This window comes from Chiloscyllium plagiosum, chromosome 5, assembly GCF_004010195.1.
Source record: "Chiloscyllium plagiosum isolate BGI_BamShark_2017 chromosome 5, ASM401019v2, whole genome shotgun sequence".
In the NCBI taxonomy this organism is placed as follows: domain Eukaryota; kingdom Metazoa; phylum Chordata; class Chondrichthyes; order Orectolobiformes; family Hemiscylliidae; genus Chiloscyllium; species Chiloscyllium plagiosum.
Window position 1 is genome coordinate 81,036,652 of NC_057714.1, and position 25,272 is coordinate 81,061,923.

The window sequence follows — 25,272 nt, forward strand, 5'->3', positions numbered from 1 at the left end:
AGGGAGAGGCTGAACAGGCTGGGGCTGTTTTCCCTGGAGCGTCGGAGGCTGAGGGGTGACCTTATAGAGGTTTACAAAATTATGAGGGGCATGGATAGGATAAATAGACAAAGTCTTTTCCCTGGGGTCGGGGAGTCCAGTACTAGAGGGCATAGGTTTAGGGTGAGAGTGGAAAGATATAAAAGAGACCTAAGGAGCAACATTTTCACGCAGAGGGTGGTATTTGTATGGAATGAGCTACCAGAGGATATGGTGGAGGCTGGTACAATTGCAACATTTAAGAGGCATTTGGATGGGTATGTGAATAGGAAGGGTTTGGAGGGATATGGGCCGGATGCTGGTAGGTGGAAATAGATTGGGTTGGGATATCTGGTCGGCATTGATGGGTTGGACCGAAAAGTCTGTTTCCATGCTGTACGTCTCTATGACTCTATGACCTTTATGTTCCAAGATGAATTAGTACAACCAACACTTTAAATGCCTAAATTTCTGCATTTATAAAAGAAATAACTTAAAACAAAAAGCATTTTAAAATAGAAAATAGTTACAATGTTATATTCTACAGACTGTTAAACTGACCAGGCTCCATCTAAGGCTGTGCAGCTGAGCCTCTGCAGGACAACCTGCACTTATTGACTTCCGCCACTAGATGGAGCCCAAAACTTCAATTCAAATTGCAAGAGAGCAAAGTGTACGGTCATGAGTATCACAGCCATGATGTAGCTTCAGGTCGACATGCAAACAGACTTGAAACATGGCCTCACACCTAAACTGCATGTCTGACCTATGGTGTCACCTTTCTTCTGATAAAACCTGAAGTTATCTTGGGGCAGGGATCTGCATATTAAATCAAAACCTGCACCTCCATTCTAACTGATTGGACGTAACAGTCATCTAGGTTTATTCAACATGCTCGCACAAGTTGTATGACCCTTTGATCTTTTATGATAAATTGTGTTTAGTGTATTCTCTCTCACTAGCTGCATGAAGGAAGGAGTGGGGGCTCCAAAAGTGCGCCATTTCAAATAAGCCTGTTGGACTATAACTCAGTGTCACGTGATTTTTGATTATCAGAGCCCAAGAGAAAGCCACAGCTGGAGTAGTGGGCACAGGGGTGAGGGGGAGTACCCAAACCATGACCATATCATAGGAGCAGAACGAGGTCTTTGAGCCACCAAGTCAGTTCAGTCATGCGATCATGTCACTTTCTCCCTGTAACCTTTAATTCCTTACCAACCCAAGAACCTCTCAGTTTTAAATACACTCAATGATTTGGCCTTCTGCAGCAATGAGTTCCACAGATTCACTATCTGCTGGCTGAAGAAATTCCTCATCTCAGTTCTAAAGGAAATGCCATCCGAAGTTGTTTCCTGGGGTCATGGTCCCTTCTACTAGTACATTTCTGCTCTTGTCTTCTCGTCCTCTTGAAATGAATGCTAACATTGCATTTGCCTTCCTAACTGCCAAATGAACCTGCATGTTAAACTGAAGAGAATGCTAAACTTGGACTCCGAAGTCTCAGGGTGGCACAGTGGTTAGCACTGCTGCCTGACAGCACTAAGGCCTGGGTTCAATTACAGCTTTAGGTGACCGTCTGTGTGAAGTTTCACACTCTCAGTATCTATGTGGGTTTCCATCAGATGCTTCAGTTTCCTCCCACAGTCCAAAGATGTACAGGTCAGGTGGATTGGCCATGCTACATTGCCTATTAAGTGTCCAGGGTTGTGCAGGCTAGGCGGATTAGATATGGTAAATGAGAGGTTATAGGGTTAGGATAGGATGCTCTCTGGAGACTGAGCCAAATGACCTCTACCTACACTGCATGGATTCTATGATTCTATGAAGTTATTTTGTGCTTCAGATTCTGATTCCTTTCCCCAGTTTCTCACATTGCATTCTATCTGCCACTTCTTTGTCCACTCTCCTAGCTTGTCTAACTCCTTCTGCAGGCTGCCTGCCTCTTCAGAACTGCCTGTCATTTTATCAGTGTGTCATCTACATATCCACAATCTCCTCAGTTCCTTTGAGCAGATCATTAATGTATAATAGCTGCTGTCCAAAAACCGATCCCTGTGAAACTTTGCTTGCCACCAGTTCCCAATCTGAAAAAGACCCCTTTATCCCAAAGCTCTGCCCTCTACCAGTGAGCCAATCCTATATCAATGCCTTGCCTCTAACATGGGCCCTTATCTTATTTAGCTGTCTCCTGTGTGGCACCTTGTCAGAGGCCTTCTGGAAATCCAAATAGATCACACCAATTGGCTCTCCTTCATCTAAACTCGCTTGTTACCCCAAAGAATTCTAACATTTGTCATGCATGACCTCCCCTTGATGAAGCCATGCTCACTCGGCCCTCTTTTACCATGCACCATTCCAAATGCACAGTAAAATACTCCACAATCTCATTCTTAATAATGGACTCCAAAACTTAACAATTGAGATCATGTTAACAGGTCAATAGTTTTCTGTCTTCTACTGTCCTCCTTTCTTAAATAGGGGTGTTACATTACTCATTTTCCAGTCCTGCCAGACTCCAGTGATTCCTAAAAGATCATAACTGACACCTCCACAACTTCCTCAACTATCACTTTCAGAACTCAGGGGGTTCAGTCAATCCAGTCTGGATGATTTATCCATCTTCCCCAGCGCTTTCTCTTTAGTGGTAGTCACGACACTCAACACCGCCTCCGACTCACTTAATTCTAGTCTGCTCCTGGTGTCTTCCACCATGAAGATTGATGCAAAGTTCCGATTCAATTCCTCTGACATTTTGTTATTTCCAATAACTACTTTTCCAGCCTCACTTTCCAGCAGTCCAATGTCCACTCTTGCTTCTCTCTTACCTTTTATATATCTAAAGCATCTCTTGCAATTTTTTTTTTAAAATACAACTTGCTAGTTTACCCTCCTACCTTCAACTTCTCCTTTTTTGTTTTACTTGTCATCTGCTGGCTTTTAAAGGATTCCCATTGATCTTCACCACTTTGCATACTTTCTCTTACTTTTATGCTGTCCCTGAATTCCTTTGTTGGCCACGGTTGTCTCATCCTTCACTTAGCATTTTTCTTTTCCTTAGGATGAACTTCTGCTGTATCTCTTGAATTACACCCAGAAACTCCCGTCACTGCTGTTCCACCATTTTCCCTACTAGGATCCTGTTCCAATCAATACTGGCCAGCTCCTCCCTCATGTCTTTGTAATTACTTTAACTCAATTGTAATACTGTTACATCTGATTCAAGATTCTCCCTCTCAAATTGCAGACCGAATTATACCACACTATAATCAAAGATAAAACAGTGACACTGACTTAACCACATAGTTGTTAGGAGATATGTTTCTTTTTAAAATCCAAATCTTGAGAATGCAAAAAAATGTTTAAAATGTAGTTTGCCGGGATCCAAACATTAGTGTGAAAGGGCTAGTTGTAGAATTTCTGTGGAGAATTCCTATCTTGGGACTCAGACTATTTACTTTAATCCTTCCTTATCCAGTATCTGTTTTTCCCAGGCAACTACAAATCTACCACTCTCAGGTTCTCTACCAATTATCTCAAAATCTGTTTGTCAGAGAACAAAGAAACTTTACAGCCTAGGATCAGGCCTTCTGACCCTCCAAGCCTGAGTCAATCCAAATCCATTGTCTAAATCTATAACCCAACTCCTAAGCATCTGTATCCCTCTGGTCCCTACCTACTCATGCATCTGTCCAGACGCAACTTAAAATGAATTTACTGTGCCTGCATCTACTGGCAACGTGTTCCAGGCACCTACCACCCTCTGTGTAAAGTATTTTCGACATGTATTCCCCCTTAAACATTTCATCTCTCACCTTGAACGTGTGACCTCTCGTTATTGAATCCCTCACCCTGGGAAAAAGCTCATCTCTATCTACCCTGTCTATACCCTTCATGATTTTGTAGACCTCAATCAGGTCCCCCCCAAATCTCCTTTTTTCTAATGAAAACAGTCCTAAACTACTCAACCTCTCTTCATAGCTAGCACCTTCCATACCAGGCAACATTTTCAGAAACCTTCTTGGCACCCTCTCTAAAGCGTCCACATCCTTTTCGTAATGTGGCCAGTATTCTAAATGCAGCCAAACCAAAGTCTTGAACAATTTTAACATTACCTGCTAGCACTTATACTCAATACCCTGTCTGATGAAGCATACCATATGCCTTCTTGACCACTCTATCATTGTCCTCATCTCTGAAGTATCTTCTATCAGAAGCAGTCTCTCCTCATTCACTAATCAATATTCATGACTTTGATTAGAGGTGTTCAATCTATCCATAACCTTCCCTGCTCTAAAGAGAGCAACTTCTCAATTATCCTCTGAAGTTGTTCATCCCTAGCATCATCATAAGTGCATTTACAAAACATTGATGTGTAAGGTTAACGGGATATAAGAAAACGTCCAACTGTGTGTAAATTTTAGATATAGATCTATAATTGTTTTAGTGGGTTATGACATTTCTCAGTATAGTAATACTGAAATGGAAACGTGAATATCCCAGCTTCAACTTGGGAGCCTGAGATGCACATCTGACCAAAACCAAGTCGAGAGACAGGAAAGAACAGAATGGTAGTTAGACAAGCTTGAACGTAGGCATTAGCTCTGGATAAGATAACAGCTGGCTACAGTGTCAACCATCTGCTAATGTTCATTGCACAAGCCTGCACATTACCTTTGCCAAGCAGCCATTCCTAATGAAAAACTGCCAGAACCATAACATTACACCTCAACAAGAATCAGCAATTTCAGGTGAAGAATATGGAAATTCACAATATAAATCTAAACTGCAGTAATCTCGAATGCACACACCTTACACTACACTACTTTCAAATGCAGTCCCCTCCGAACCAACCATCTCCAGTCTCTGATCATTAGCTAATGTATCTACAACTGCTTCCATTGGAAACTTTGATGCATCAGTGGCCATATTTTACTCAACCCTACTCAGAGGAATCTAAAAGGTCGGACAAAACACACATCATCTGCACCAGTTCTCAAAGTCAGAAAAAAAAATCAATTAAAAAAGTGTCCAGTTAAGGACAAGGCTACACGTATCAAAAGAAGTTATTTTTAAAATCAACCTCAGAAATACTAAGGCACCTTAAGGACACAGGAAACTTGAACCTAGACCTTTTGACAGAGGTAGGAAAATGCCACTGCATCAGGTCAGCTCTCTCACTGACCAGTCAAGCAACAGCCTGACGCTATCCACAAGGTTTGATTCCATGAGTATGGTTATGTCCCAGACATTACCATCACTGATATTCTTGTCCCACAGGTAGTAAAGACCCAGCAGAGGTTTTAACACAGTTGTTAAAAAGTCACTAAGGAAATACCCTGGGAATGCTTAACATCTACTCCAGGCCCTATAAAGTCCCCTCAAGGAATCAGATTAAATCTCCTGATGTATCCCACTCGAACTACACTTGGAGGAAGCATGGATGGTGGCAAGGATGCAAACACATACTCTGGATGGTGGGTAGGGGTAGGGTTCAATATCCACAACCAAATGTGGCTCAGCAACAGCAATACTGATCACACTGGTCATGTGTTAAAATGGGAAGATCAAGCAACTCCAGACAGGGCCACCAGATGATCCTGTGGGCCATCAACAGCAGAATCGTACTCCAACACAATCTGCAACCTCACAGTCCTGCATAACCCCAACTCAACAATTACTATCAAGCCAGGGATCAATACTGCATTCAATGGCATACCAGGAGCAGTACCTGACATACCTAAAGTTATGTCACCTTGGTGAAGCTCCTAAATAAGACCACTCATATGCCAAAAAGCATAAGCATCAAATGACAGGCAAGTAAAGGATCACAAAACTAACTCATCAAATCTAAGCTCTGCAGTCCCGCCACACCATAATTAATCAACTCGCTCCAGGAGGTGGCTTCAGTACCAAAGATAAAGCATTTGCAACCATCTTCAGCCAGAAGTGCCAAGTTGACGTTCCATCTTTGCCTCTGCCGCCTCCAGTAGTTAAAAAAATGACAGCTGCTGACCTCATTACAGCCTCAGTTCAAACATGGACAAAAGAGCTGAATTCCAGAGGTCAGGACAGTGTGACAGCCCTTAACATAAAGGTTGCATTTGACCAAGTATGACACCAAGGAGCCCTAACAAAACTGGGATCAATGGGAAGCAGGGGGTAAATTCTCCACTATTTAAAGTCATACCTGGCACATAGCAAGATGGGTGTGGTTGGAGGTCAGTCATCTCAGCTCCAGAACATCTCTGCAGGAATTCCTCAGGGTATTGTCCTAGGCTGAATCATCATCATCTTCAGCTGCTTCATCAATAACCTCCTCACCATAAGGTCAGATGTGACGATATTCTTTGTGTGATCAATAATGCTCATCATGACTCCTCAGATACTGAAGCAATCAAGACTTAAATACAACAAGGCCAGGACAATATCCAAGCTCAGGCTAACAAATAACATTCATGCCACAAATGCCAAGCAAAGACTATGTTCAAAAAAGGACAATCTAACCACCACTCCTTGACATTCAATGGCTTAGCAATACTGAAGCTAGGAATACTGCAGAGAATAACACCTGACTGTCCATACTTACAAGGCACAAGTCATGAGTGCGATGGAATACTCGCCACTTGATTAGATGGGTGCAGCTCCAACAACATTTAAGCTAAACACCATCCAAGAAAAAGTAGTCTGCTTAATTGGCAAAACATCTACAAGAATCCACTCCCACCATCACGAACTCTCAGTAGCAACAGTGTGCACTATCCAAAAGATGCACTGCTGAGATTTAAAGATTTTTAGATTGCACCTTCCAAACTCTCAACCACTATTATTCAGAAGGACAAGAACAGCAGGTAATGTCAGAACATCACTGTCCGCAAGTTCCCCTCCAAGCCACTCATCATCCAAACTTGGAATTATATTGCGAGTTTTGAGAAGATCTGTAGCTCAGGTTAAGGTTTTGCATGTAGGTTTGCTCGCTGAGCTGAAACATTCATTTCCAGACATTTCATCACCCTATTCAGCAACAAATCCAAACAAGCAGAAAACATGCGTCCAGAAACCCTAGCCACTCAACCCTACACCAAAGACATCTCGGAAATGACCGTCAGACTACTAGGCATCATGGCAGCCCACAAACCCACCAACACACTAAAACAGCTGCTAATGAACTTGATAGACCTCATACAGACAACAAGCAAAACTAATGTCATTTATAAAATACCATGCAAGGACTGTAACAAACACTACATTGGACAAACAAGCAGAAAACTAGCCACCAGGACACATGAACATCAACTAGCCACAAAACAACATGACCCTCTCTCACTAATATCCTTACATACAGATGAGGAAGGACACCACTTCGACTGGGACAACATCCCCGGACAAGCCAAACAGAGACACGCACGAGAATTCCTAGATGCATGGCATTCCAACCGGAACTCTATCAAACACACCGAGTTAGACCTCATCTACCACCCCCTGAGAAAAAGAACGGAAAATGATGTCACCAACCCAAACATAAGTAGAAAGCAGGAATTATCAACAGTGCTTGAGGCCCACTGAAGGTGTTACCTAATAGGGTAATGAAACGTCTGAAAATGAACCTTCCAGCCCAGCGAGCAAACCTACACATTGGAATTATATTGTCATTCCCTCACGGTCATTGGGTCAAAATTCTGGAATTCCCTCAAAGTGGATCTACCTACAGCACATGGATTGCAACAGTTCAAAGAGGCAGCACACTTCAAGGACAACTGGGTCAGGCAAAAATGCTGGCCAGCAAACAATGCCCATCTCCCATGATGGAATAAAACCAACAATGTCCTTCCATAAAGTACATTAGTGAACTAGGTGAATTTTTTCAAACAATCAACAATAATTAAATGGTTGTCATTGACTAGTTTTAAATTCTAAATATTTATTAAATTCAAATTTGACCAGCTGCTATGGTGGGATTGGAACCCATGTTCCCAGATCATTATCCTGTGCTCTGGATTGCTGGTCCAGTGGCTTTACCACTACTTTCATCTCCCCACAAAATTGCCAGAACACAAATAAAGCAATTCAAAAAAATGCCCACTTTTTCTTAAATAAAAATTAGAAAAGCTGAAGCTATAAATGGGTTTGAAGAGCTGAAGACAGGACAACTGCGCTGTCAATTTTAGCTTTAACTTCCAAAAACGCAAACCCATATAAAAAACATTGTGAATTATGAAAAAGGTTATAAAACACCCATTTCATTATAAGAAATAATAGAAATACTGGGCAAATAATGTAATCAACAGTTTAAAGACATCCTGGAGCAAGCCAAATTATGTTGTGCGGCGTAGTTCAGAACAAGTTCTCTGGTTTCAATTTATTTGGATGTTTAGCCAAGAGTTTCTTATAACTTAGAGCTCATATGGTTTGCAATCATAAGTGACAATGGTAAATAGACATATTGAACATGTTTGATAATGACTCAGTTTATATTAATCCTGATTACTACAGTTTGAGGCAAATGAGTTAGCACCACAGAGACTGCACCTTAAATGGTCAATGTAATTAAGACAAATCCCAAAATTGGTCAGAGACAGTGGATCACCAAATATTAAAAATCTTCCTTGTAAGGGCTTCCAATTCCTAACTTTGAGCCTTGGAAACATCCCAAAAGTTCATATTAAAGACTGGTAGGTTTTGATAAGGAGCTTATCTCATGAGGAAACACTGGATAAGTTCAACTTACTTTCAGTGAAGTTTAGAAGAGCAAGGGGTGGTTTTTGAAGTTTCTGGTTTTAACAGGTTGGACAGGATGCTTACTCAATCATACAGCACAGAAGAGGCCCTTTGGTCCACTGCATCTACACTGACAAACCTACACTAATTCTACTATTATGGCAGAGTCCAGAAAAACTGAGTACTTTTTAAATTAGGGGGTGCTGCTTTAGAACAGTCAGATGTAGCGCATGGAAACAGACTAGTTCAACTCATCCATGCAGACCAGATATCCTAGGTTAATCTGGTCCCATTTGCCAGCACTTGGTCCATATCCCGACAAACCCCTCTCACTCATGTACCCATCCAGATGCATTTTAAATGTTGGTAGTGTACCAGCCTCCACCATTTCCTCTGGCAGCTCATTCCATACACACATCACCCTCTGTGTGGAAACATTGCCCCTTAGGTCCCTTTTCTATCTTTCCCTTCTCACACTAAATCTATGCCTTCTAGTTTTGGACTCCCAACCCCAGGGAAAAGACTTTGTCTATTTACCCTATCCATGCCCTTCATGATTTTATAAACCTCTATAAGGTCACCTCTCTGCCTCCGACGCTCCAGGGAAAACAGCTGAAGTCTATTCAACCTCTCCCTGTAGTTCACAACCTGTCAACATCCTTGTAAATCTTTTCTGAACCCTTTCAAATTTCACAACAGCCTTCTGATAGGAGGGAGACCAGAATTGCACACAGTATTCCAAAAATCACCTAACCAATTTCCTGTACAGCTGCAACATGACCTCCCAATGCCTATACTCAATACTCTGACCAATAAAGGAAAGCATACTAAACACCTTCTTCACTATCCTATCTACCTGTGACTCCACTTCCAAGGAACTATGAACCTGCATTCCAACGTCTCTGTTCAACAACACTCCCGAGGACCTTACTGTTAAGTATATAAGTTCTACCCTGATTTACCTTTCCAAAAGGCAGCACCTCACATTTATCCAAGTTAAACTCCATCTGCAACTCCTCTGCCCGTTGGTCCACTTGATCAAGATCCCGTTGTACTCTGAAGTAACCTCCTCTGCTGTGCACTATAGACTTCCAATTTTGGTGTCATCTGCAAACTTATAAACTATACCTCCTATGTTCACATCCAAATTATTTATATAGATGACAAAAAGCAATGCACTCAGCACCGATCCTTGCGGTACACCATTGGTCACAGGCCTCCAGTCTGAAAAGCAACCCTGTATCCTATCTTTGAGCCAGTTCTGTATCCAAATGGCTAGTTCTGCCTGTATTCCACATGACCTAACCTTGCTAACCACTCTACCATAAGGAACCTTGTTGAAAGTCCATAAAGATCACATCCATCACTCTGCCCTCAATCCTCTTTATTAATCTTTCAAAACAAAAATCAATTGAGTGAAACACGATTTCCCACACACAAAGCCATGTTGACTATCCCGAATCAGTCCTGGTCTTTCCAAATACAGTACATGTAAATCCTGTCCCTCAGGATTCCCTCCAACAACTTGCCCACCAATGTCATGCTTGCCAGCCTATAGCTTTCTGGCTTTTCCCTACAAATCTTTCTAAGTAGTAGCACCACGTTAGCCAACCTCCAGTCTACCAGCACCTCAACTGTGACTATCACTGATCCAAATATCTCAGCAAGGGGACTAGAAATCACTTCCCTAGCTCCTCAGAGTTCAGGGACACATGATGAGGTCTTGGGGATTTATCCACATTTGTGCATTTTAAGACATCCAGCACCACCTCCTCTGCATTATAGAGGCTTTTCAAGATGTAACCATGTATTCCCCCACATCTTAAATCCTCCATTACCTTCGCTACAGTAAACACTGATGCAAAATACTCCTTGATATCTCCCCCATCTCCTGCAGTTCCACACGTAGGCTGCCTTGCAGATCTTTGAGAGGTCCTAGTCTCTCCCTAGTTACCTTTTATCCTTAACGGATTTATAGAATTCCCTTTGATTGTCCTGAACCCTTTTTGCCAAAGCGATCTCACGTCCTCTTTTGGCCCTCCCGAGTTGCTTCTTACTGCCTTTATATTCTAAGAATTCATTCGATTTCTGCTGTATATACCTGACATATGCTTCCTTCCTTTTCTTGACCAAAACCTCAATTTCTCTGGTCATCCAACATTTCCTACACCTACGCCTTGCCTTTGACCTTCTGAAGGCAAGAGTAGATAGAATCTTGGCAAAGACAAGGGAAGAAGAAAAATAATTGGGGCTTTAGATCGTGGACTTTGGAACACAAACAAAATCAGCCATGATCTTATTAAATGGTGGAGCAGGCATGGAGGACCAAATAGCCCTTTTTGTTGCTAATTCATATGTTCTATAACATGAACATAGAACAATACAGCGCAGAACAGGCCCTTCGGCCCTCGATGTTGCACTGACCAGTGAACTATTCTCAGCTCGTCCCCCTACACTATCCCAAAATCATCCATGTGCTTATCTAAGGATTGTTCAAATCTCCTGAATGTGGCTGAGTTGACTACCTTAGCAGGTAGGGCATTCCACACCCTTACGACTCTCTGCGTAAAGAACTTGCCTCTAACACTTGCCTTAAATCCATAACCCCTCAATTTGTAGTTGTGCCCTCTCGTACAAGCTGATGTCATCATCCTAGGAAAAAGTCTTTCATTGTCTACCCTATCTAATCTAATTCTGTAGTCTTGCAGTTTTAAACTGCAACTAAATTCCACTCAAGGAACACATAGATGCACTGAAGCCATAGAAATGTATCTAAGCTCCACCACCCTCCATAGCTTCCTCTGACTTAACCTAAAGGTCAGGTTAAGGATAAATCAGGTTACACATCACTTATTTACAATTCAAACTTTGATTTGATAGAGTCAATGTGATTTTTAGCCCTTCAATGTTCACTGAATGTCTTTAAATCCAAGCAAACAAAATCTCTGTGGACTATTATTACTGCAAGCAATATGGACACTATGTCTTCAATTCAATAATTCAATCTTTCCTTTCTACCTTTGTAACTGTTAACCTCTTCAAAGCAGAGTCATGTTACTTTAAATGCAATAGGCTTTCATATGCTTCAATTGCATTTCTCCCATTTTCTACAGTTTATTTCCCAAAATTAAAATTGCATAATAAATCACGTGAAGCATGTTGCTTACAAAGATTAGCTTCAAACTATTGAAGAGGTGTATGAGGGATGTCTGAGAGTTGTTGTACTCAGATTAGCACAACTATTTTTGTTCTAAAACATTACCTGCAGCATTATGTAGTAAAAACTAAATTTGATTTGAAGTGAATATATTGAAAATAAATACATACAGATCATCACAAAAGTAACAGCAAGACAGATCATATTAAAGAAACAGGCAACTTGATTTATCATGACAGTGCTGGCCTTTAGTCCTATTTCCATTGCACCTTGGCATGCTGTTCTTTTACAAATGCTAGTGCCCTTTTTAAATGTAAAACGTTTATTCCAGTCCATGCTGTAACGAGTAGCTGGATGAAATCATTCCCAATTTTCATTGTTCTTCCGACAGTCCCAAGTCTTGTGTTGGCAACTCGCAAAACATCAGAAACAATGTTTGAGAGAGATTACCTTCTCAAAATATTTCACAATTTTGAGAACCGTTATAAGACTCCTTCTTAGTCTTCTCTGCTAGTGAAAGATCATGATCGTAATTATTCATAATAAGATTGTCATTTCTAAAGTTTCAATATTCTCAATGCAATGAGGTGTTACAAATTGTTTACAATACATCAACCACAACCTAATTAACATTGTGAGCAAATTTAACATCACCTCTTCTGCACTCAGTGGATTAGAAAAACAATGAATTCCAGTCTTTGTTTAAAAAAAGCCTGCATTCCAATTTTGAAAGACTTGTCTATCTGCAACACTGGATTGCAATTTCTTTAAATCTTAAGGTTTCTCCGCACTGTTCTTTCTCTATCCAAGACATACTAATTCAGACTGCTTTGCACCAAACCTCATCTTTCTGCCAAATCCATTTTCTGGTCTGCTTGTTTCACTCTTCCAAGCAGTTCATTAAAATTTTAAATATTTGCATATAGATGATTGAATTTATTTGTATATAGAGAAAGTAACAATCCAAACATTCCACCAAATGTAATAAGTGGTATTTATCCCTAAAAAGTGAATGAGCGAAGTAATTGAGAGCTACTTAACAACTGCCCATTCAAACAAAAGTTTTAACATATGATTGATAGAGATACAAAGACATTCAGCGATTCCTCTGGCATATATTCATGGGAAATTTGATAGGCTTAATTTATTACTTGAAATTCTTCATGGTTTAATTCTGTGCTTGTGTGTGTTGTGGACATCTCTCAGTAGCATTTGGTTTGCACACCAAATTAGATTAATTTACAATTTCCTCAACAATGCCTTTGCTGCCTTCATAGAGGGCAGCTCGATGGTTAGCACTGCTGTCTAGCAGCAGCAGAGATCTGGGTTCAATTCCACCCTTGGAAGACTGTATGAAGTTTGCACATTCTCTCAATGTCTTTGTGGGTTTCCTCCAGGTACTCTGGTTTCTTCCCAGTCCAAAGATGTGCAAGTTGGGTGGATTGACCATGTTAAATTGCCAATAGTATTCAGGCATGTGCAGGCTACTAGATTAGCCATGGGAAATGTAGGGTTGTAGTGATAGGGTAGGGAACCGGGTGGGATGCTCTGAGGGCCAGTGTGGACATGACGGGCCGAATGGCTCGTTTCCACACTGTAGGGGTTCGATAACATATCCCTTTCATTTCCATGACTTCAACATCCCTCTCTGTTCGACTACAGATTCTAAAATCTTCCACTTCACCCTAATTCAGATGTCTTGCACAAATACACGTTATTTTCCTTCAGGATCACCCACCTAATTCCTACAGTTCCTGTTACCAGCCTCTCCTTTGTCTTGTTCTTCAACTCTCACATTACCATTGTCAAATGAGTGTGCCCCTCTATCATCCACTGTTTTGCTCTATGATACTTAAGCTCTTCATCAGGAATGAACAGTTATGCTCAAAATGTCGCTTCTCCTGCTCTTCACATGCTGCCTGACCTGCTGTGCTTTTCCAGCACCACAAACAACTGTTCATTCCCCAGTCCTATTCAGTCACCAACATGTAGTAACTTTTTTTTAAATAGGAAAGCAGTTATGAAGCTCAAGTATCAAATTTGCAGAACTGAAGTTGGCACAAAATGCAACAAAAGAATGAATGACAGATCAATAAGAATAGGTCGACTAATGCCAATAGATTAGAATTATAGAATCTCAGCAGTGCAACTAAAAGCCATTCAGCACTCCAAATAGCCCACCTAGATCCCCACTACATCCCCGCATTAATGGTGGCTAATCCACCTCACTGCACATCCCTGAACATCACGATGCAAACTGGAATTGCCAAGTCACCTTACCTGCACATCTTGAACTAAGGTGGGGGTAACTGGAGCACACGGAGAAAACCCATGTTGACATAGGGAGAACATGTAAACTCCACACAGATAGTCACCCATGACTGGAATCAAACCAAGGTCTCTGGCACTGCGAGGCAACAGTGCTAACCACTGTGCCAGTGTACCATCCTTACGAACCTTAATAGTAGCGGTGCAGCAGAAGAGGTTGGTGAAGGAACGAATAATGTGTTGGGGTTGAAGTCACAAGAACACTTCGTGGGAGTAGGAAGCCTTAAGATCCAGAGTGAGCGCTATTTAAGATGTTGCACTATAGGCTGAATGTTTTGTTTTGTAAAGCAGCAAGACCAGGAGACACCAACGAAAGTTAGAATAGAGCACAAAAATGGCAAGAACCAGAATACAAGGTGGATGGCATACACGAGATTTATTTTCTATGCATTATTCACATGCACTATAAATCTTCACAATAATTCAAATCAGTTTTGAGCAATACAGTATTTAGTTCCTAATGGAAATATTTTCATCGTAATAGTATAAGTTAGGAACACTTGTTCCTTTACCAGCATTGCACAAGTAGCAAAAGATACATTTGGATTAACTTGAAGATCATGTAACATGGGACCAGCCGTTGTGGCTCTTTTAATAAATGAGTTGCTGCATCTATTGCAATTTTCAAGGGCATCTTTTTCAAGTAGCCACAGCAAGGTACCAACATGTACAGTTTAAACAAAATTACAGTGCTTGTGTTCATAACTTAATACTTGATAGAGTTAGAGACCATAATTACTACAGAGATATGATGTTACACATCTCCTTTAATAACAGAAGCATTCACTTCATCCTATAGAGTCAGTCATGTTGGTTTTGGTTGTGCTTATCTCATGTCCACTTCATCAGGAGAGTTGTGCCATTCCTGGAGAACAGTAAAGTCCTGGGGAGTGTTGCTGAACAGAGAGGGACCTTGGAGCGCAGGTTCATAGTTCCTTGGAAATGAAGTCGCAGTTAGATAGGATAATGAACACTACGTTTAGTATGCTTCCCTTTATTGGTCAGAGCACAGAGTATAGAAGTTGGGAGGTCATGTTGCAATTATATAGAAAACTGGTTAGGCCACGTTTGGAATATTGTGTACAATTCTGGACTCCTTCCTGTAGGAAGGATGTTGTGAAACTTGAAAGGGTTCAGAAAAGATTTACAAGAATGCTGCCAGGGTTGGAGGGTTTGAGCTATAGGGAAAGGCTGGGGCTGTTTTCCCTGGAGCGAGAGGCTGAAGGGTGACCTTATAGAGGTTTATAAGGATAGGGTAAATAGACAAGATCTTTCCCCTGCGATGGTAGAGTCCAGAACAAGGGGGCAAAGATCTAAAAAGCGATTCAAGAGGCAAAATTTTCACAGAAAAGGTAGTGCATGTATGGAATGAGCTGCCAGAGGTAGTAGTAGAGTTGTATAATTGCAACATTTAAGAGACATCTGGGTGGGTATACGAATAGGAAGGGTTTAGAGGGATATGGGCCAGGTTCTGGCAAATGGTACTGGATTAATTTAGGATATCTGGTCAGCGTGGACGAGTTGTACCAAAGGATCTGTTTCCATATTGTACATCTATGACCTGATGACTCCATAACTCTGTGCATCTGTTTCAGCCACTATGGAAGAAATGCAAGCTCTGCTCGAAGAGGGAAGGGACAACTACCTACAACTTTGAAAGTACAGATCCAGTATTGCAAAACTGTTTTCTAAAAGTACCCTGGAATTATAAATGTCAGTTCAGTGAATTTTGGAATCTAAACCACTTTGTCACAAACATCTGGGATGAAAATTTACAGATATTAAATTCACTCCATTGTTTGGAGGAGGGCGGGGGATAGTCATGCACCATATAGTTGAAAAAGCAAATGGAGAAATTGAGCATCACTGGTAAAGCTAGCACTAATTGACCACCTTTAAATATCCTGAGAGAGTGTTGAGTGGATTGTTTTCTTAAACCTTTATAGTCCGATAACAGGACTGGTTTGATGCACATGATCAGCATGCCTGATCATCACCTCTAAAGGCAATGAAAAGACCATGTTGTTGTGGTCCTGGGATCACACAGTGCCGAGATGAAGTAAAGGTAGCAAGTTTCTTTCACTAAAGAGCATTAGCAAGTTTAAAGCCATCTGATAGCTTCATCGTCACTTTTACCAAAAGAGCTTTGCAAATTTTCTTTTCTAAAGAATCTGAATTCAAGTTCTTAAACTGCCATGGCAAGACTGAAATCACTTTCCTCTACATTACTAGTCCAGTAGCATAAACACTACACTACCATACACATATTAAACACAGTCTTAAATAATGACCAGTATTGATGGAAGTCTATATTCTAAGTTCCAAAAATATCTTTTCAGAAAGGGGCTAGTCACAGGAAAATAAGAATAATATTACTTACCAATATCAAACAACTAGATTTCTAAAATCAGACTGACAATTCCCCATTTAAAGGTGCGCGCGCGAATATTTCAGATAATATTATCACATGAAGCAAAGATACTTAAAAATATAGTTGTCATCAAATCTGAAATCCTCCTATTCAGTTCCAGACATAAAATAGCTCATTGGCCTAAATAACTTACGCAACTGTTGCTTCAGTAATGGTAGCTTCAAAATGATTACATAGTTCATACAAACAAACCATCTCATTTCCAATAAAGATGAGCAAGAGTGTTTCAGCTGCTCATTCTACAAGATCATCAAATCTGGACACAATCAGAAATTGCTGGAAAAACTCACGTCTGACATCTGTGAAAATAAAGCAGAGTTAATGTTTTGAGTCTGGTCAGGAGTTTCCAGCATCTGCAGTTTAGTTTTTTCATTTAGTATCAAAAATGAACAATTCAACTACATAGAACTAGATCTAGCTAGAGCATTGTACAGTTGTGGGCACCACTAATAAGAAAGAATTGAATGTATTGGAGACACTGCAGAAGCAGTTTACTAGAATGGTGATAGTTTACTAGAATGGTTGGGGCTGTTCTCTCGTCGGTGGGGGGTGGGGGGGGGGGGCTGCTGAGAAGAGATCTGATGATCTGATTGAGGTTTACAAAATCATGAGCAGGCTAGATGGAGAGGTAGACAGAGCAAATCAGTCTCTACTTGTAAAAGAAAGAAGAATGGAAGGCATAGATTTAGAGTGATGTGAAAATGAAGCAAGGTTAGCGTAAACAAAAAACTTTCACACAGCAAGTTGTTAGGATATGGAATGCATTGCCTGGAAATGTGGTCGAGGCAAATTCAATTGAAGCATTCAAGAGGATATTAGCTTTTTTTTTTGGATTGTATGGTACACAGGGATACAGGAAAAGGCAGGAGATTGGCACTAGATAATACAGTGAGCGCAGGCATAATAGCCTCCTTCTGCACCGTAATAATTCCATGCTCGGTTCCATGAGAGAGTTCCTCAATATGAAACAGATAGCAAAACAATACATACCTTAAAAGAAATTCATTTCACAACATAGGTAGGATGTGGATCTTTCAAACGAAGTGTTTAAATTATGCTTACAGCCAAACTATTCATAATAAACTCCATGCACAAACAGGTTATGATGCTGAAATTCTCTCAACATTCAGTTTATGCTATGACTGCATAGTACCGAGGGTAACTTTAAAGAACATTTCAAATTTTAAAGTATACAAATTTTACTCACTGTATAGGTTAATAATAGTTAGCCAATAAAGTTCTCCTCTGGTATGCTCACCAGCTAAAGATTTTCTCTTCATCAATTTTAATGAGCAAATGATACAGGTTAATGAATTTCTAAGTGCAAAACTCCAAATCAAGTCTTATTGAGTGTCATTATTTTAAACCACATCTTAAAACAGACAAAAACTTGTTTCTGTTGTATGGTTTGGCAACCCAAATCTTGGGAAAAACAAAAAATCCATTTCTCAAACTACCAGATTATATTTAACAACCAATTTCTTTTGAGTGAATGCTACACAAGCTACTAATTAGACACTAATCAGAATGCAAAGGGATTCAAAGTACTTTTTGTAAAATCAAGAGGAAATAGTAACCAGAAAGAGAATTGCACTATGCAAAATATTTCAGCAATACTGATTTATACATTTTTAAATGAATTATCAGAACAAAAGCTATTTTAATCATGAGTCATAGATTCAGAGCATGACAGCACAGAAAGAGGGCCTTCGGCCCATCATAATGCACAAAAGTCATCAGCATCCACACCTTCTCAACCGCACTTGGTCCATAGCCTTATAGGCTATGCCATTTCACATACTCATCTAAATGCTTAACTGTAGTAATGGTTCCTTTTGTGGCGCAGGGTACCCCAGATACCCAGCACTTGGTAGGTGTAAAGAATCTCAAACCATCAGCCCCTTACATGAAATCTTTGCCATCTTGTAACTGACCTCTCTAAGGTGAAAGGTTTATTCCTAACATCAATAGCTAGGTCTTGTATAATTTTGCAAATCTCATCGTATTCCAAACATCCCTCCCCCAAGTCCCTCCTCCCTACCTTTTATCTTAGCCTGCTTGGCACACCCTCCTCATTCCTGAAGAAGGGCTTATGCCCGAAACATCGATTCTCCTGCTCCTTTGATGCTGCCTGACCTGCTGCGCTTTTCCAGCAACACATTTTTAAGCTCTGATCTCCAGCATCTGCAGTCCTCACTTTCTCCTAGTCCCGGAAAGACCACTCCCTCCGTGACTCCCTCATCAGATCCACACCCCCCACCAACCCAACCTCCACTCCCGGCACCTTCCCCTGCAACCGCAAGAAATGCAAAACTTGCGCCCACACCTCCCCCCTCACTTCCCTCCAAGGCCCCAAGAGATCCGTCCATATCAGTCACAAATTCACCTGCACCTCCACACACATCATTTACTGCAGCCGCTGCACCCGATGTAGCCTCCTATACATTGGGTAGACAGGCCGCCTACTTGCGGAACGCTTCAGAGAACACCTCGGACACCCGCACCAACCAACCCGTGGCTCAACACTAACTCCCACTCCCACTCTGCCAAGGACATGCAGGTCCTTGGCCTCCTCCATCGCCAGACCATAGCAACACGACGCCTAGAGGAAGAGCTCCTCATTTTCCGCCTGGGAACCCTCCAACCACAAGGGATGAATGCAGATTTCTCCAGGTTTCTCATTTCCCCTCCCCCCACCTTTTCTCAGTCCCAACCCTCTGACTCAGCACCACCTTCTTGAACTGCAATCTTCTTCCCGACCTCTCCGGCCTATCACCCCCACCTTAACCTCCTTCCATCTATCATATTCCCAACGCCCCTCCCCCAAGTCCCTCCTCCCTACCTTTTATCTTAGCCTGCTTGGCACACCCTCCTCATTCCTGAAGGGCTTATGCCCAAAATGTCGATTCTCCTGCTCCTTTGATGCTGCCTGACCTGCTGCGCTTTTCCAGCAAAACATTTTTAAGCTCTGATCTCCAGCATCTGCAGTCCTCACTTTCTCCTAACACCATGAATCTACTGGGTACCCAACCCAGTCTAAACTACATTATTCCTATAGTATGGTGATCAAAACTGCACACAATACTCCAGTTGTTGCCTAACCTATGTCCTATACAAGCCCATTATAACTCCCGGCCCTTATATTCAATTCAACAACTAACAATCACATTAAATCTTCTTAATCACATTATCCAGCTGTTCTATTCCTTCCATGGATCCATGAACATGCACACTAAGGTCTCACTGACCCTCAGTACTACTCAGAGTTCCATAATTCATGTATTCACTTGCCTTGTTGGTTCTCCCAAAATATATCACTTCACACTTCTCATGATTAGTCTCGATCAGCCACTGTTCTGCGCACCTGACTAGTCGGTCAATCTTTGTGTAATCGAATGTTTTTACCCTCGCTTTTTACCATAGTGCTAATTTGTGTCAGCTTACTGATAAACCATACCTGTGTCTCTAAAGCAGTCAATAATGTACACTGAAAACAGCAAGGGAACTTGCACCATGGTGGTGGACACAAGCTTCCAGCCCCTATTGGCACCCTCTGCCCACTTCCACTAAGCTCTACATTTCAAAGAAAAATCCTGAAAACTTTTTTTTTTGTTGACCTACAGATGGTTGTTAGTCTTGAGTATTTCCAGCATTTTAAGCATCCACAACATTTCTCTTCAAATTTCAGCCATGTAATTCCATCTAATTATCCAATAATATGAGGTCTCTACAAAATCAAGAGTCACATCACACCCAATAATTTGCTTTAACTCCACAAAAACTTTTACATGCTGCAGTTTTACAACTGTAGGTCTTAAAAAACTTTGTTGTTTGGATAACTGCAAATATGCAGCTAATACATATAAAGTTGAATATTGGAACAATATATTAAATAATTCAAACCCTCATCCACAAATGGTATATGATCATTATACCTCAATTTTATAATTTTAAATCTGGAAAATATAATTAATTGGAGTGAACTGATTATATTTCTTGTGCTTTCAAGAAAGCTTTATGTAATATATTGAGTTTTTTGAAGAAAAGCAAAGAGGATTGATGAGGGCAGAGCAGTGGATGTGATCTATGTGGACTTCAGCAAGGCGATTAACAAGGTTCCCCATGGGAGAATGGTTGGCAAGCTTAGATCTCATGTAATAAGGGCAGAACTAGCCATGTGGATACAGAACTGGATCGAAGGTGGAAGACAGCGGGTGGTGGTGGAGGGTTGTTGTTTACACTGAAGGCCTGTGACCAGTGGAGTGCCACAAGGATTTGTGCTGGGTCCTCAACTTTTCGTCATTTATATACAGTAAATGATTTGGATGTGATCATAATAGGTATAGTTACTTCGAGTAAGTTTGCAGAGGACACCAAAATTGGAAGTGCAGTGGACATCGAAGACTGTTACCTCAGATTACAACAGGATCTTGATCAGATGGGCCAATGGGCTGAGTAGCAGACGGAGTTTAGAAAAAATGCGAGGTGTATTTTGGGAAAGCAAATCTTAGCAGGACTTATACACTTAACGGTCAGGTGCTAGGAAATGTTGCTAAACAAAGACCTTGGAGTGCAGGTACTCATCTCCTTGAAAGTAGAATCACAGGTAGATAGGATAGTGACAGCAGCATTTGGTATGCTTTCCTTTATTGGTCAGAATATTAAGTACATGAGTTGGGAGGTCATGTTGCAGCTGTACAGGACATTGGTCAGGCCACTTTTGAAATACTGTGTGCAAACCTGATCTCCTTCCTATTGGAAGGATGTTATGAAACTTGAAAGAATCCAGAAAAGATGTACAAGGACATTGCTACGGTTGGAGGTTGAATAGGCTGGGGCTGCTTTGCCTGAAGTGTCAGAGGCTGAGGGGTGACCTTGTAGAGGTTTATAAAATCATGAGTGGCATGCATAGAAAAAATAAGACAAGGTCTTTCCCTTGGGGTGGGAGAGTCCAGAACTAAAGGGCATAAGTTTAGGGCGAGAGGGGAAAGATGCAAAAGAGACCTAAGGGGCAACATTTTCAAGCAGAGGGTGGTACGGGTATGGAATGAGCTACCAGAGGAAGTGGAGGCAGCTAGTACAATTGCAACATTTAAAAGGCATCTCAATGGGTATATGAATAGGAAGGGTTTGGAGGGATAATGGGCCAGGTGCAGGCAAGTGAGACTAGATTAGGTTGGGATATATGGTCAGCATGGATGAGTTGGACCAAAGGGTCTGTTTCCATGCTGTACGTCTCCATGACCCTTATCTATTCCGAGTCTCCAGAATCCGCAGTCCTCACTATCTCCCGATTATATATCATCTACCTCTGCATGAACTTACTTGAGCCTCAACAATTAAAATGAGGAAAAGTAATTGAAGTAGGATATTCATTAAACAGTTGAGAAAAACTTTGAGCAAATATTAAAATATCCAAACCAAAACAAAATACACTTGGCACATTTCACTAGCACTACCTACACATTAAACTTTTCCAATACAGTACATGTACACCTTACATTAAAAACATTTCAACAATACAGCATGATCAAAAGTCAGATATACTAACTTTCAAACCAAACATTTTTCAGTCTTATTTATATTTCATGAAATGGCAATGATGAAAGCTTTTCACCTGTGTATATTCTGAGATGCAGTTGACCTTTGCATTACTACAGAAATCTTTTCTGGAACATACAGATGATCATTGTATCATACACAGCTGTAACACAAAGGTTGATCTTAACAGAAATTTTACAATGAATGAATTCCCTCAACGATCCAATTTCTAACCAGCATTACACCCTCAAGTAAAAAAATACTTGACTCTAGGTAACACCCTACTGTACCATTTTCTCCACAAATAATTAACCCATTTAGTGAACTATCTACACTGCTCAGAACACTACTTGTATGCATAAATAAGCATTATCTGTAGATATTCTTCAGGTTCTGTGACCATTTAAGAATTAAAACCAAAAAGTGTCTTTAACTTTAAATGTCATCGATTTCGTTTGCCAGACGTTACAGCATACTTGTTCAACGACTTTACATAAATCATGTTATAAAATTCAAACTTTCCTTGCTATAAACGACTAAAACCACTTCATAGTTAGTACTTAATTAAATTTTCACATTGCTAAATTAAAAACAGAGAAGTCAGAAAGATGTGCTTTTGCATTTGCTGCATTACGAATCCAAGGACAGCAAATCACCCTCGTACATAATTACGGCTGAGACAACTTACGTGGAAAAGCTTAAAGTTGTAATACACAAGCCCTGACTAAACCTCTAAGGTATAATCTGTTGAGCCTACCGGGCATTGCGCCCAATACAGCAAGACAGACAATAAATCAAAAGCCACAAATCAATTGCTGATCCCTTTGTACACGGCGTTATGTAAAGGTTTAAACCTCCTTGCGATTTTATTTTAAAAAACCATTGATTCTGGTCTTAAACGTACCTCATCCTTTCTAGCAGATGGATGTTTTTTCCAATTTGCATCTCCATCCTCCTCTTCACTTGGACAAGTCCTTCGTGTCGCCATTATTTCATTTCAATTTAAAACGAATCCACACCAGGAGAACACTCTCTCCATTCGGTACATTGAAAAATCCTGTCATGAATAGTAACAAAACACCGCAGCCACCACTTGCCGGTCTACCCGTTCTTCTTCATCGTGTCTCAATGAAACTGGGAAATAAATGAATAGAGCGCGTCAGTTTCCGATAAATAAATCGCATTCGTACCATAATATAAATTATCAACCCGCCTGAAACAGAGTGGTCAAAAAAAAATGCACCGACAGACCACAAGTCAATTCTCCCAACAGGCGCTTCAACCTCCTTCCATCACACAAGGAAACGCCCGTTTTCAGAGAAAAATATTTTCCTCTTACTTCGCTTTTCCTATGCAATCTGCACTGGAGACTCCTCTCTGCCGAGTTTATTTCAGTTTTCTTTTTTTCTCATCCAATCCCGATAAAGCCGATGCTAAATAAAAAACGAAATAAAATATCCGGAGCGGGGGAACTGTTTCAAAAAGGAAGACGACGCGACAGCTGCCCGTCCGGAGGCAGGTTTTAACACTGCTCCCCGACGTGCCGGGAATGGCTCCTGACAACCAACAATTTGCGGCTGGGTGTCACTGTTTGATAGAATCACCCCCAAGTGGCGAGTCGCAGAGCGAGGAGTAGGGGGGTGGAGAGAGATGTGGAAATTATTCCTTATATCCAAACACACACAAATACAGTACACTCTCCCTCCTCACTGTATGTATGGAAGCGGGGTGGAGAAGGGGAGAGTGAGAGAGAACGCCAAGATAAAATAAAAACATAAGCTGATCCCACGTACAGTAATCAGATCCAGGCTGCCATCTCCCAGTCTGGGCAGAATTCCCTCCCCATCAGTTAGCAACACGGACGGAGTGGAGAAACCACGGCCATCCGCCACTCCCCGTTAACGGGCTGATGTTTTTAAACAAAAAAAAATATCGGACCCTGTTCCTCACATGCCTCAAACAGACCTGGTAACGACCCGAGGCCTAGCTTTCCCTCAATCCCGGAGGCTCCGGCTGCTGTTATCCCCCAGTCTCGGCCGCACTCTCTCCGACAACGACAATAACAGCAGCAACTCCTCGCGCTCGGCCGTCACCGCCACCGCCATGTCTCTCTCTCCTCCTCAGGGGTGTCTCTTTCTCTCTCTCTCCCCGCCTCCCCCCGTTCTCCCGCTCGATAGTTGTCAGTCGCCGCTCCCTCGAGTCCCACCGGCTCCTGCGCCGGGTTAACCGGACTCCGAAACCCGGCCCAGTACTGCCTCTGTCAACATCATTCTCCCTCTACCTCCCGTCGTAATTCTCTCTCCGAGTGCACAAGCCGCGTGAAAAATGGAGGTGGAGGAGAGAACAGGGGGGGGGGGGAGACATGGAAAACCCGAGACAGGGAATAAAACCTCTCCTCCAGCCGGCCAACAGCGCTTTACCAATCCGGAGACGGATTACAATCACGGCTGCGCCTCTCCGCCAATCGGACCGAACGTTACACCCACCGCGCACCCTGTCCCGCCCCCTCACGCAATCGTTCCCAACTCTTGACCAATCGGAAATGAGCTCGAGCGGCTTTCCTCCGCCCCGCCCCCCGTCAAGTCGAAGCGCCTCTAGCCAATCACCGTCGGCGCTGCTGCTCTCCCCACGAGCCCATTCATACGGCCGTTACATCCCGGAGAGCGGCATCGGTGGCGGGAGCGCTCCTCGGCTTCGGCATCCCAGTCTTTGCAAATTCGCTTGCGGTGGCCCGGTGCAGAATTATACCCTCCCAGTGCTTCTGCCCTCCCCATCACATCACACTCTCTCTTGGGAATAAATAGGAAACGCCGAGGGTACAACAACAGAGGCTGTTGGAGGGTGGTGGGGTGTGTACAATGCCATGATTTTCGGTAGAATGTGAACTGCACAGAAATGGAACGCAGGGGTTGCTGACCCGTCACTCCAGTTGGCTGACCGCTTATTTCCGTTGTCGAACTTGTGGTTTGCGGTGTTAGGAAAATTATTACACAGCTTGAAAAGGCCCCGCCACATTTTATCTAGAGAGAGCTTCTCCCTAACCACTTCGATCCGATCATAGTTCAGAACAGAGGCAGCTTTG

At 41.8% G+C, this 25,272-nt stretch overlaps 1 protein-coding gene and 1 long non-coding RNA gene across 3 annotated transcripts in view; both read right to left on the minus strand.

The window, feature by feature from the left end:
* Window positions 1–24,561, minus strand: part of LOC122550041 (rho GTPase-activating protein 21-like) — a 253,474-nt gene extending 228,913 nt beyond the window's left edge. Inside the window, exons 1-2 of one of the 2 annotated variants that reach the window (XM_043690469.1) lie at window positions 24,156–24,561; window positions 23,095–23,324 (exon numbers count right to left, since the gene is read on the minus strand). In XM_043690469.1, the coding sequence (XP_043546404.1) occupies window positions 23,095–23,178 (84 nt within the window). In that variant the 5' untranslated portion in view covers window positions 23,179–23,324; window positions 24,156–24,561. Of the gene's footprint in view, window positions 1–23,094; window positions 23,325–23,529; window positions 23,634–24,155 lie in introns of those variants that run through there. The other variant, XM_043690471.1, reaches the window with a different exon arrangement.
* LOC122550042 lies at window positions 14,580–16,933 on the minus strand. Its single transcript, XR_006311729.1, has 2 exons — window positions 16,783–16,933; window positions 14,580–15,153 (listed from the first exon to the last, which is right to left on the minus strand). It is a non-coding gene; the product is annotated as an uncharacterized LOC122550042 (long non-coding RNA).
* Window positions 24,562–25,272: the final 711 nt, after the last annotated feature.